General features: G+C 54.2%; 1 protein-coding gene across 1 annotated transcript; it reads right to left on the reverse strand.

Annotated features, from left to right (window-relative positions):
* Nucleotides 1-285: 285 nt before the first annotated feature.
* On the reverse strand, nt 286-10,683 carry LOC138164960 (leucine-rich repeat-containing protein 42-like). The gene is made up of 7 exons (XM_069092958.1): nt 10,178-10,683; nt 8,691-8,822; nt 7,535-7,653; nt 3,633-3,721; nt 3,417-3,530; nt 1,470-1,548; nt 286-771 (listed from the first exon to the last, which is right to left on the reverse strand). The coding sequence occupies exons 1-7, from the start codon at nt 10,648-10,650 to the stop codon at nt 497-499; spliced, it is 1,281 nt and encodes a 426-aa protein (XP_068949059.1). The 5' UTR covers nt 10,651-10,683; the 3' UTR covers nt 286-496.
* Nucleotides 10,684-13,740: the final 3,057 nt, after the last annotated feature.

The following is a 13,740-nucleotide window of genomic DNA, read 5'->3' on the forward strand; positions in this document are numbered from 1 at the left end:
AGAATGCTACATACACTGTCAAATTTGGGGGCTCTTGGCAATAGTTCTGCTCATCTAAAAAGCAAACACTTTATTTCTGTGACTGAGGCTGGGGGGCCATGGGTAGAAGGAAATGAGTGATGTAGGAAGGGGCATCCCTTGGGAAGAGTCTATCTTGGCTGTCAGTCTTCTCTGGGAGATGTCATCAGAAAGGGAGGCACAGGAGCTGCTGTGTGATGTCTGTCAGAGGCTCCAGGATGAGCCCCCGCAACCCTGTGGCCCCACCTCGAATCCAAGAACACCAGCTAACAACAGCAAAAAGTTTTATTTGAAAAATTACTATGTATTGAAAATATACAGTAGAAACACTGGCCTCCTTCTGCTCCACAAGTGAGCCCCCCCCATCTTGACTCACTCTACCAGGTCACAGCCCAATTCCAAACCCAAAGCCCACCGTCACCTGTCCCCTGGCACCCCATGGTACAGCTGGGGCCAGAAGCCGCCTCCCCCCCCCCCATCAGTAAGAATTAAGCAAGTCCCAGTCTTCCACGGTGAGGCAGACACACTTCTGCCTGGAGGATGGCGACGAGCCTGGTGTTTCCTGGTCGGCTTCTTCCAGAGCTCTCTTCTTGGAGCTCTGGAGCTCTGGGCTGGCAGCTGCCTCCCGTTTCAATGGCGGCCCGTGGCATTCCGCCGCCTTCTCTTTATAGAACTGGAGTTTCTCACCCGAGTTTGTGGGGGCGTCAGCTAAGGGACACTTGGCAGGGGCTTCCATCCGGGGCCGCTGTCCATCTAGGGCAGAAGCAGAGAAAGATTCAGTGTGGAGCAAGAGTCTGTGGGGGCATTGAGGCCCACCCAAACCAGCACAGTAACTCCACACAGGGCTCATCCATCTCTGCTCCAAGATCTCCAGTGACAGTGAACTCACTACCTGTCCCAGCCGTCAGTCCTCCCCGTATCATGACATTCCTCCAGACACAGAGCAGCCATCAGCCTCCCTGTGACGTCCTCCCAAGGGGCCTCGGCCCCTGTGCCTACTGTTGGCCCCTTTTCAGTTTGTCATAGTGTTAAGGAAGGGTCTAGGTACCCTCCAGATCACTGACACGTGACAGGTGACTGAAACCCAGGCTGTCTGGACAGAAGGTGGCTAGAGGCATCAGACCTTGTGGACCAAACCCAGACCATGCTGGTGGCTCTAAGTTCTGCAGGCCCCACATCTCCCAGAACGAGCCAGTCCCCTGGTGGGAAAGCTCCGGGGTCCAAGACCTGGGTGTGAGTCCTGGCTTGGCTACTTACTAGGTGTGGGGGTGCCCTCAGGCACCCACTTCACCTGGGCCTCTGTCTCCTACATGGTCTTGGGCAATCACCTCTAGATGACCTCCCAGCTCTGACATTCTGTGACTCTGGCCTTCCTGCTGAGCAGCAATAACCGACAGCTTGGACAGCTCAGAGAGCAGAGCAGAGGCAGGGCTGCGGTCAGAGGTACGTACAGAAACGTGACGCTGCCGTCCGGGGCTTGTCCTGGCCTGCGACGGCTCCAGAGATCACGCGCTCCCACTGCAGGACAATCTGAAACAGGGACAACCACGGGCTCCACCACCATCCCACTCCAGGGGCCCAGCAGGCAGTGCCACCCCCCACCCCCAGCCCGTCCCAGGGCAGACCCGGGGGCTAATGGGGGCTGCTCAGAAGCCTCCTGATCCAAGGACAAGCATCACTTGACTAGCCAGAGGCAGCCCCAGGGCACAGGAGGCCTGCTGACACCAGGGAGAACAGAGCTGGCCTGAACGCCTAAGATGGCCTGGTCTGTCTTCCCTAGTGAAGTGTAAGCTCCCAGAGGGCAGGGACTGTCCCTTCACCCTTGCGCCCCCTGGGTCTGGCACAGAGCCTGGTACCACAAAGTGCTGGTCCCATTCTAAGCCTCTGCTGTCTCCTGGTGGCAAGCAGTCAAGTGACCCAGTGGGAAGAGCATGAGGCCTGGAATCAGGGGGGCCTGAGTTCAAATCTGGCCTCAGATACTCACTAGCTGTGTGACCCTGGGCAAGTCACTTTGCCTCTTAGGAGGATAATAATAGCACCTACATCCCAGAGCATTAGCGCACTGCCTGGCACACAGTAGGTGCCGTGTAAAGGCAGTCACTGTTCTGCAGCTCAGGCCCTGCAGCCAAAGGGAGAGTGGTCCCAACCCTGGGCTCTGACCTGCCAGGGAGCAGTCATGAAGTGCCTACTGTGTGCTGGAGCAAGAGCATGCCTCTGACCAGTCAGGGAGCAGTCATGAAGTGCCTACTGTGTGCAGGAAGGAGAGCGTGGCTCTGACCCGTCAGGGAGCAGTCATGAAGTGCCTACTGTGTGCAGGAGCAAGAGCATGGCTCTGACCCATCAGGGAGCAGTCATGAAGTGCCTACTGTGTGCAGGAGGGACAGCGTGGCTCTGATACCGCCTGAGTCAGCATTTATGAAGCGCCTCCAGTGTGCACAGCCCAGGGCTGAGCCCGGGGGAGACAGATAACATCCCCTGCCCTCAAGGAGCTCCCCTCTAATGGGAAGACAAGTGACAAAACCTATTCACAACCCAGTGCAGACAAAATAAGCGGGAGATGATTAATTAGTGGGGGAGCCACTGGAGGCCAGGGAGCCTGGGAGGGGCTTCCTGGAGAGGTGGGATGGAGCCTGTCATGGCAGGAGGGGCCACACTGTGTAAGTCTGAAAAGCCAACTGATGACTTTAGATCTGATCCTGGAGGTCACAGGGAGCCACAGATGTTGGCTCAGGGGAGGAGGGAAGTGATCAGCTCTGGGCTTCGGGATGGTCACTGGGAAAGCCTGGAAGCAGGAAGGCCCATGGGCAGGCTCCTGCATTAGGCCAAGCAGGAGGTAGTAAATGAGGGTCCAAGGTGGCCACAGAGGAGAGGACACCATGGGGCAGAAATGACCTGACCACTGACCGCATGGGAGGGAGGGGACAGGAGCCAGGAAGTGAGGACAGTGGTGCCCTCTCAGGTTAACAGACAAGTCAGGAAAGGGGCTGGGGAGACAAATGGGTTCAGACAAAATGCTAAGTTTGAGATGTCTACGGGACATTCAGGCCAAGATGTCTCAGACAGCTGGAGGTGGGCAAGGAGATCTGAGAGGCATCCACAAAGTTACTGAAACCACAGAAGCTGCAGAGCTCTCCCAAAGATGTTATGGAGAAGGGCCAGGAGGCAGCCTGGAGGGACCTCTGCTGCCTCATCTATACAATGGGTATAATACCAATCTTTACCTTGCTCTCTAGAGGATCAAATACTCGCTAAGACCTAAATGGGGGGCACAGGCTGTGCTGGGCCCCAGGAGGCACTAAATCCCACTAAGACTTGGTCCTTGCCCTCCCAGCACTTGTGATCTTTGAACACACTAGTTCTGTGTTCAGAGTGCCAGATGAAGTCACTTCCCAAGGTACCTGGTCTGCCCAGCCCTCCGTCTTACAGCTGCTGTGGTCAAACTCTTTCAAAGGCACTTTGGAATGAACGAGGCCGATGTGGGTCTGAAGCTTATGCATGACGGCCTTCACATCCTAAGCAAGGGAGACAAGGGTAAGTAACGCCCAGACTCACACCCACCAGGCCAGGCAGTGGCTGCCATCTGGGCGCGCACTAGAGGGGGGTCACACTCTCACCTGAAGGCCAGTCCCAGAGATATCCAGGCAGTTCAGTTTTCTAAAAGAGAAGAGGTAGCCAATTCCTGCATCAGTGATCTCTGGATTACCTAGAAAGTGAACCACAGGAGACTTTCCATGAAAATAAAATTCTGGGCCACATGGTAACGACAAGTCCAAGTACTAGAGTATACAGTTAGTGAGCAAACACTTATTAAGCTCCTACTGCATGCCAGGCACAAGAAAGACAACAAGGAGCCCCTCCTCTCAAGGAGGGGCTGACAACATGAACATAACCAGGCACACGCAGGCACGGGTCAGGATAAACCGGAGCACCTGACCATAGTTCAGCCCCTGCTTCAGGCCTGGCCCCCTCCTTGCTGCTCCTCACACCCTGCACATTCCAACACGCCACCCCCCCCCGGCCCCTCTGGTTTCCTGAAAGGCCTGGATCCGAGCCTGACTTTTTCAGGCCTGGGGACCATCCCCTCTCTGTCCTCCCTCTTAGACTATATGCCCCTCAAGAGGAATGACTAGCTCAGGGCTTTCTTTGGATCCCCAGGATTTGCACAGGCCGGGCATAAATGCTTGCCGATTGGCTGACATTAAGTGCCAGCCTCTCTGGCATCCATTCAAGCTCAGTGGCAGAACTGTGAACCCCTGATGGGAAGCATGGAGGTGCTGGTGGGCAATGGCATTGCCCTAGACTGGGCTCAGGAGGCCCGAGTGCCAGCTGTGAGCCTCCTCTCCCACAGGACGGGAACACTAATGCCGTGCAGCGTGTGAGAGTTGTCCTGAGACAAGTGCTCTGCAGACCTTGTGGGGCATCATGTCTCCAGCAAAGACGGCCACACTCACCTCCTGCTGGGGGATGGTCCTCAGTTGGGGCTTAATCCAGGTTTCATAGAGACTTAACACCCAGTGGCCCCAGGACTGGGCACAGCATGCCCAGGCAGGAAGGTCAGGGTCCAACAGGACTAACACCCACCAAAATAGTCCCTGCTGGCCCTGGGGGCCGGGCAGGTTTTCTTTCTGCCTGTCTCCTGAGTGGGCTCATCAGCCTTATGGATACATTCAGCAATCAAAGGTGCTGCCAAGAACCCAGTGTCAGTCCCGGATGGCCAACTGATGACTGTGAGCGGGAGGCGAGCATCAAGAGGAATTCCTGGGATTACGGAACTGTTTGAACAGAGGCAGGCTAAGGTAGGCAGAACCCAGAGGACGATAAACACAGTGAACAGATCAATGAAAATCCCGAGATCAAGTTCTGGCCAGGAAGGAGCCTGAATGGAGATGGACAGTCCAACACCCACAAGCCTACTCTAGCAAGAAGCCACAGCAAGAGCCAGTGGCCAGAAGCCCCCAGAAAAGCCTGAGTACAGGCCAGTCTCCTGAAGATGCTGCAGGCAGGCAGACCCTGGGAGTGCCCAGCCCTCTGTCCGGAGGGGCCAGCCAGGGCCGGAAGGTTGACTGCTCTGAGCCGCAGAGATTTGGCAACAAAGTCTGGAGAGAAGAGTAAGCCGAGAAGACCCCAAACCCTCAGCAATGACTGGAAGGTCTAAACAAACTGAGAAAAACAGCTGACAAAATTCTGAATTGACTGAAAAATAGCATGGCTTCTGAAATCTCTGCACGTCTGCCTTCTTGGCCCATCGCTCTTTAGCGAGTCTATTTCTCACTGAAATACTCGGTTTTTCAGACAGTCAGGATGACATAATTTACTGGGGGGGGGGGAGGTGGTTGTTGACACAACAAAACACTGAACAGGCATCTCTGTCATTCCACACCTTATGTGCCAGGACCAATCTTTAGCCCAAGGGGAGACAGCACCCTCACCGCCACTGGCTTTGACGAGTCACTCATGGAGCTTTCCATCGCGTAAGGGTCAAACACAGAGCCCATCCCGATGCCTGAAAAGTAGCCTGACAGGGTCGGCTTCCTCGGGGGCTTGCTTGGCTACAGGCCGAACACCTGACACATGGTCAGGTTTCAAAGGAGATTCTACATGGTTTGCATTTTAATTCTCGGGCTCTTTGCTGCTGCTGTTTCCCTACAGCATTATTTTAATAAGTGTTACAATGCCAACTAAAAAAAAATGAATAACCCCAGAAAGCTAGCCCAGGAGGGGAGCCTGACGCCCTAACAAAGAGGGTACACAAAGGGAAAAATGGATTTCCCACCAGGACCACTGAAGCCCTGGAAGAAGGAACTGTAAGGAGAATGACAAAGGAGAGGAGGTGGTCACCTCAGCCAAGCAATGGACTCCCTGAAAACCCTAAAAGCCTGGACACTCTCTTTCAAGAATTCGTCAGTGAGGGGCAGCTAGGTGGCACAGTGGAGAGAGCACTGGCCCTGGAGTCAGGAGGACCTGAGTTCAAATCTGACCTTAGACACTTAGCAGTGGTGTGAACCTGGTCAAGTCACTTAACAGCAATCACCTCAAAGAAGAATAATTCATGGATGAAAACTGCGCAGATCTCTTAGACCAGAGGGCAAAGTAAAGACAGAAAGAATACACTGATTACCTCCTAAAAGGAGACCCAAAAGGAGAAGCCCAGAATGTCACTGCCATACTGCCAGAGCTCCCATCCTGAAGAATAAATATCCAAACAGTCAGAACGAGAGTCCAAGTACCAGGAACCATGGTCAGGATCACACAAGCCTTGTCAGCTTCTACGGCAAATGAGAAGTGATCTTGGGGACACACAGAGGCTCTGACCAAGGAAGACCTGGCTTGCAAGGGAGAAACAGGAGACTTCCAAGCATTCCTGATGCAAAGATCAGAGTGAGATGGGGCGGTGGGATGCAAAAGCAAGAGAAACCTAGAAAGGCACATGCACTGGAGCAGTGAGATGATGAAGCTTGATATCCAAATGGGGGAGAAGAAACAGGTGTCATTTCCAAGCCTTAATGTCTTCAAAGGAAATGAACAGTTAAACAAGGAAAAGAGGGGACCTCAGGGTCAATAGGGCCTGTTCTAAGGGTCCTAAGAGGGGCAAGAGAAGAAAGGGTAAAGGGAGGCATTGGAGGAAGGGGGAATTGGCAAGAAGGGGCCACAAACATGGGGAGGGGTGGGTAACAAGCAGGTGGGTCTAACACAGGGGGAGGCAGAAAACATCCACCCTCTTCCACACTTATAAATGCAGAATGAGGGACACAAATTCAATTAGCAAACAGGCAGGGATTGGGGTGGGGTCAAGAAGGCCATGTGGGGCAGAGATGAGTCACAAGCAAACAAACATTCTCATCCTCAAAGAGGAAGCAAGAGACCAAAAGATTTGGAACCTAAGGGAAGGTCCATCCATTGGGTAATGGCTGAAACTTCACCTAAGACTGTAACAAACATTCCTAGGCTGGCGGAAAGTCCCAGACACCATGCCAGGACCCTTGCTGCAGTCAGGAGGACCCTCCCTACAAACCCCACGAGGGATGCAGGGGTTCTGGCACAGCATGGACATGCCTGGCTCTGTAATGTGTTTAAAAGCAAATTAGGGGAAGAGTCAGGGGGAGGAGACGTAAGGACAGTGAGAAGAAAGCAGGAAGCAAAGAAGGAAGGAAGGAAAGAAGAGAGGAAGGAAAGGAAAGGAAGGAAGAGAAAGAATGAGGTGGAGGCCACTGAAGAACTGACAAGGGTGTAAGAAGAAAGCTGAGACGGCAGCAGGGCAGCTTTGAGTGTAACACAGGAGAGATTCACACGTGTCACTCACAACCCTTTACACATTCTACTTTGCCCCCAGAAATGCTCTTTTTTGGTGCTGCCTAAGTTCAGAATAAAGAAATTCTAACTGGTTAGATAAAGGAAGAGATAAGGGAGCCCAGCCTGGAAGGGGGCTGGGGCAGGGGCCTGGCCACCACATCCAACCTGAGCCCTTCTGTCTGGACTTGAGGCTGGTGCCCTCCCACTGTGACACTGCCAAACTTACAGGACAAGTCGAGTAAGGCGAGGTTTTCCAGTCCTCTTCTCATCACCCGGACAGGAGCAGTCATTCTCCGGACCCCGGCATCAGAGAGGCAATTGTCCTTCAGGCGGAGCTGGGTCACGCTGTGGGGGCGAGGCCATAAGACACCAGAATTTACTTTGGGTGGCTCTGTATGGAACACCAGAGCTGTGCTCCCAAGGGGCTGCCCAACTCACCTCCCTCAAGTAGCCCCAGCCTGGCTGGACAGGCGTCTGTGCCCTGCCCTCTCAGACTCCTTGTAATTTCTCTGTAAACTTTCATTCCACACACACGTGCATTGGTCTCATTTAATAATCTGATACCCTATCATGGCACCCAGCACAAGGCAGGCACAGAACACCACAATGACTTTTAAAAATTAAGACTCAAAAGCGATTTGTTTGGTTATTTGTAACTGTTCAAACAAGGTACAAAGTGACGCCCCCTCCCCATTTTCCGAGCCCTGCCTAAAAGTCCTCCAGGCCACATGAGCCCTGGAAGGCTCTGCTAGCCTGACCTGAGGGGCTCCAAGCCTGGACCCAGGGATGGACAAGCTGCCCCCTGCCCCGAGACCAGGACAGCTGAGTTCAGCAAGGCCCTAGGCCACAAGGGCTGCAGGGTTGTCAATTTTTCCCCAAAGAACTTAAAGATAATTTGCCAAGGGGGTAAATGGGAACCTGTGCCTATGGCAGGAAGACCAGATCCCCAAAGTATCTGTGTGTGTAGCTATGAAATGAACAGGAAAAGTCAGGAACCAGAGCAATCCTTCTCTGCACCCTTGGACAGGACAGCTCCAAGGCCAGCCTGGTGTGAGCAGCTAGGTGGCCTAAAGTCAATGCGATGCACATTCAGATATTTAGTAGCAAGGCCAGGAAAGAACAGACACAGTCCAAGGAGGCTGTCAGAAAGCACCCAGTCCTCAGTAAACGCCATGGGACAACGGGAAGGACCTGGGCTCAAATTCTGCCTGTTACCCCCTGTCCCTGTATGACCTAGGCCTCAGTCTCCTCCACTGTACAGTGATGCCCTGATGGCCCCTAAGGTCCCTTTCACCTCTGGGTGGAGGAGCCTGTGAAAGGCTCACTGGACTCTGGGGCCTCCGTGTGGCACGGCTGGGGGCAGCGTGGCAGATAAGCCCTACCTGGACAGGGCCTCGTTGGTGAGATGCTCCAGGAGCTCATGCTCATCCCCAAGCTTACAGCAAGAAAGATCCAGGCAGGTCAGCTCCCGGAAAGATTTGATCTCTTCGAGCTTTTCTGAAATCACCAGGTACCTGCCAAGCACAGAGAGTGGTCAGTGGGCCCCAGCAGATGTCAGGCCCCACTAGTGGATGATTAACAGGCCACAATGACTGGCCTCCAGACGTGGCTGGCCTGCCCCCAGCCCTTCACCCCACACCCCCCTGAACGTGTGCTGCCTGTGGCGAGCTAGGTGGTAAAGGAGAAGTTGGGGGCTGAGGTGAGCCAATGTCGTCAACATTACTGGGCAGCAGTGGCAGCTCTCCCATGGAGAAAACCAGCCGAGACTCCTCAGATGTCAAAAAGGCACCACCTCCACCCACCAGGCCAGCAAGAAGAAATGAAGAGGGCTCGGGTGTGTGTGGAGGAAAAGCCTTCCTTTGCCAATCACACCTTTCTGGGGTCCAGGAACATCGTCCCTGAAACGGTCACAGGCTAGGACCAGCAGGAGGGAGTGTCAAGGGTTTCGGCCCCTCTCATCTGCGAGCCTTCTCTGCTTCCTGGAGGGCAGGGCAGGGGGAGGGGGTGGAACCCAGGGCTAGTTTCTTCCCCCTCTCCCCAGCCAAGGTAAAAAGTACTCTGGGCCCAACCCCTAGGGTAGATGGCTCAGGGCCGGGAAGCCCCTTTAAAATGCTGAATCAGAGATGCTGGATGACCAGCTCAGCTGGGTGCACAAGCAAACCTTATCTGACCAGTTGTATTTAATTGCACTGTAAATAAAGCTACTGTTTTCTACCCTCCAATCACATAGTTAATAGGGATTTGGGGGATTACTAGGCAATCAGAGAAAGAAAACATGCAGCCTCTGAGAAAGTAATCGAGACTTTTGTACTTCTGGAACAAGGGATTTTTATACTTCTGGCAGAGGACATGAAAGTGGGCCAACATGATTATGGGACATAGCAAAGTCAAGGCCAGGAACCCAGCCAGAGGAGAAAGGAAGCCCCATTGGGAACTCCTGGCAACAGCTTCCCATGAGAGGCCCCAAGGGGCATCTGGGGCTGTAGGGGAAGAGACGACTGGGCAGGCCAGAGCAGCTCAGCTCCTTCAATGGACAGCAGGCCCCCATCCTTCCAATTCCCTTCCTGTCTGGCCCCTTCAAGCTTGGAATTTTCTCCAGACCAGAAGTACCCCAATATGACCTCTGCGAATAAACTAGGAATCTCTGGCCCCTCCCTAGAGAGAAGGGGGCGGCCTCTCCTTACAGAGACAGCTGTTGAAGCCCCTCTCAGCACTAGCTTGAGAAGCCTGTATTCCCAAGTCATTTTCTCTCTGAGCCTCAGTCTCTCTCCTGTAAAATGGGGGGCTGAACCTATCCAAGCTCAGCATCCGGGCTGCCCTCCCAGGATGAGGAGACGCTCTGTTCTCTAGTTTTCAGAACCCCCCTCACCTGTTGCGAAGACAGAGTGAGCAGAGCACCAGACGCCCATAGGCCTCCGTAAACTTCTGCAAGGCGCGCAGCCCCGCGCCGGGCTCCGTGAACTTGTGCCTGGCTTCCGCAGCGGAGAACAGCTTCTCGGCGATCTGCTCGGGGAAGCCGATGAGGGAGTCAATGTGGTCGACGTTGTCAGAGATGAAGCCCAGCACTAGGCTGAAGAGGGACTTGGCGGAGTAGCGGAGGTTGCCTTCCCGCGTGTAGGTGAAGATGAAATGGTCCGTCTTCTCCTTCCTGGCCGCGTCATCTTCCCTGTTCATGCACAGCTCCACCGAGAAGCCTTTGGGGAACAATCTCAAAGGCCTTGGCTCCCGCAAGCTGCTTGTGACACCATCCAGGGCCAGGCTTACCATGTGCAGGCGGCCATTTTCCCTGACATAGATAGGACCTGGGTTGGGGCAACCTGGTGATCTGAGGTAGCAAGACATTCCCCTGGCTGCACCTGCAAAAAGCAAGAACCAAGGGAGGAGGCTGGTCCCTAGGGAGGAGGCTGGTCCCTAGGGAGGAGGCTGGACCCAAGGGAGGAGGCTGGACCCAAGGGAGGAGGCTGGTCCCTAGGGAGGAGGCTGGTCCCAAGGGAGGAGGCTGGTCCCAAGGGAGGAGGCTGGTCCCTAGGGAGGAGGCTGGTCTCAAGGGAGGAGGCTGGACCCAAGGGAGGAGGCAGGCTTAGCTGGAGGAGAGAAGACTGGGACAATCACTAAACAGACATTCATTAAGCTCCAACTCTGTGCCAGGCCCTGTTCTAGGTACCAGGGGAAGCACCTGCCCTGGAGACACATACAGCTCACAGGGGAGAAGGAAAAGAGACACAATCAAGAAGCCTTGATGACATCCCTAATGTGTGCAGGTAACAGAGATACAAAGCCGAAAATGAGAGAGACGGAGACAATACACTAACACCTAAATTCGGTCCAGTCATTTCAGCCACGTCTGACTCTCAGGGACCCAATTTGGGGTCTTCCTGGCAAAGACACAGAAGGGCTGCGCCAGGTCCTTCTCCAGTTCATTTTACAGACGAGGAAACTGAGACACACAGGGTGAAGTGATTTGCCCAGGGTCACAGAGCTCATGAGTGTCTGAGGCTGGTTCTGAGTTTAGGAAGGTGAGTCTTCTTGGCTCCAGGCCTGGCACTCTGTGCCCTGCAGTACCACCGCACTACCCCAACAGCATACAGGCACTATACTGGTAGGACCTGGCAGTTCAGAATATGAACAACGTCCACAAAGAATACATGTTGAAAAAGCCTCTGAGGAAAAAGACAAAGGCAAGTGTCAGCCCTGGGCGTGGAGCAGGGAGAGGCCTCAGCTCTGCCTCAGTTTCCTATAAAATGAAAGAGCCGGCTGGGCCTGGCCTTGGAGCTCCCTTCCAGTCTGAAATCCGGGAGTTGACTGTTTTTACCAGAAAGAGAAGTCATGTCTCAACTCAAACACGTGGCTCTGGGGAGTCCAGCCTTGTTCCGAGATGGGACAAGATTCTTCATGCCAAGAACCATTCTGAAGGCTAAAAACTCTACTTTCCTTTTCCAAGGGGTCTGTCCTTCTCCTTTCTCACTCCTGGCTACTTCTGCTAAAACAGCATGGGGATGGGCCCTGAAAACTGTAGCAAGCAGTAAGATCCAAGGCCCCAAAAAGCCAAGATCCCTTCAGCGAGAATGGATCCCTGCTCCCTGTGGGAGCTAGACACAGCCATGCTTCTGCCAGAAACAGGTGTGTCATGAAAGGTGCTCCTGGGGTGGGAGGAGGGAGGCACTGAGGGCAGGCAGCCTGCCACTGCTGGGGCTGCCAGGGAACAGCCTGCTTCCCAGGAGCAGCCGCCCCTCTCCCGGGTCTCTCCTGCCACTGGCCAAGTGATACTCCCTTAAGGAGGGAGATGCAGCTGCCCCCTTGAGTCTGTGAGCTTGATCTTAATAAGGGAAGAAGGAGCATGACGGATCCTCGAAGGTCTATGGGCTTCACAGCCTCTCAAATGAGGGAGATGGACAGTTGTTCAGTCCGAGTACTTACTAACTGTATACAAGGCACTGGGAAAATGACCTAGTCCCCGTCTTCCAGGAGACCTCACCATCTCTCTCCCAGGAGAAGGCAATGTATTCCAAACCAAGTGATTCCTCTTCCTTTTCAGTCTGATACCTCTCCCTCTTCCACATACATAGTCTAGGACCCAGCTCAACAAGCCACCTTCCAAATGGGGCCTCTGCAGAGTTTAGCACAGTGCCTGGCATATAGTGAGTGCCTGACAAATGTCTGCTGATTAATCAACTGTCCCCTGTTGCCTCCTGTCTTCCTTCAAGACCCAGCCCAAAGCCTATACCTTCTGTAGGAGTCTTCCCCTCCCCTGATCTCATGCACACATGGTTGTTGCCCACTGTCTACCTCCCCCTTAGAATGGGAACCCCTAGAGGGTAAGAACCGTCCATTTGCCTTTCTCAAATCCCCAGTCCTTGGCATGAAGGCAGCACTCATCCAGCATGTGCTGACTGACCTAGAAAATTAAGAGAGATGCCAGGCTCAGTGTGGTGGGGACACAGGAGAGCTCCAGAGGGAGCAAAGGGGAAGCTGAAACAGCCTGGGCTAGGCTCTAGCACTGACAGCATCGGCTCCCTCTGGGCCTGGGGTCTCTGGCCCTCTTCAGTGGCCCAGAAGGGCAGCAGCCTCACACACTCACACACATGTACTCTCACACACACACTCTCACATTCACAGACACAGACATAGACACACACACAGACACACTCACACACACAGCTGGGACCAGGGACCCAGGAGGAGGCTGCCATGGGGGCCTGAGCTGGGTGCAGACAGTCACCGTGGACCCGCAGATGGCATGAACGACGTGCCCAGGCCCTGGGCTACTTGGGGTGGGTGCTGCAGAATCAGATTCCAACCAGCAGGGGGCACTTGGGGCCCAGAGACCCTAGAAGCAACTCAAAAGCACAAAGGGGTTCAGGGTCCCTCTCCCATTTTATAGATGAACAAGAAGTTCAATGAGGCTGTGATTTGTGCCAGGCCACCCAGGTACCAAGAGGCAAAGCTAGGACTCAAACCCAGGTTCTCTAAGCCAACACAGAGCTAGAAGGGGCCTCAAGTCACCCTGCCTAGGGGCAGCTAGGTGGCGCAGTGAATAAACGCACCGGCCCCAGAGTCAGGAGTTCAGTTCCAGCCTCAGACACTTAACACCCACACAAAAACACTAGCCGTGTGACCTTGGGCAAGTTACTTAACCCCAACTGCCCTCCAAAAGGCAAAAAAAAAAAGTCACCTTGCCCAAGTCCAGGGGGCTCAGTGCCCTCTTCTGACTTCTCCACACCTGGAAGGTCACACAAACAGTAACTGGCAGAACCAGGCTTCTCGGAACTGCCTGCTGCCCCCTGTCCCCGGAGCTGCCTACTGCCTTGGACACACAGGCCTGGCTGGCCAAGCAAGCTGCCCAGCCCCTGGAAAACCGCCTACGGCAGTAGAAAAAAAGGACAAACTCTTCCTTTCCTAAGGTTCTAGGCCATATCAACATGTGCCGTACTG

This window comes from Petaurus breviceps, unplaced genomic scaffold (genome assembly GCF_028583685.1).
Source record: "Petaurus breviceps papuanus isolate PSGF00001 unplaced genomic scaffold, PetGlider_PUasm1.0 207, whole genome shotgun sequence".
Lineage (NCBI taxonomy): Eukaryota > Metazoa > Chordata > Mammalia > Diprotodontia > Petauridae > Petaurus > Petaurus breviceps.

What these genes read in the sequence shown, in the direction of transcription:
- LOC138164960 (XM_069092958.1), bottom strand. Translation starts at nt 10,650, where the DNA reads ATGTCTTGCTACCTCAGATCACCAGGTTGCCCCAACCCAGGTCCTATC. An exon ending in ACCAACGAGGCCCTGTCCAG is followed by an intron (nt 7,654 to 8,690) that starts GTAGGGCTTATC and finishes TCGCCCCCACAG; the next exon opens with CGTGACCCAGCTCCGCCTGA. An exon ending in GACGGCAGCGTCACGTTTCT is followed by an intron (nt 772 to 1,469) that starts GTACGTACCTCT and finishes CTTCTGCCCTAG; the next exon opens with ATGGACAGCGGCCCCGGATG.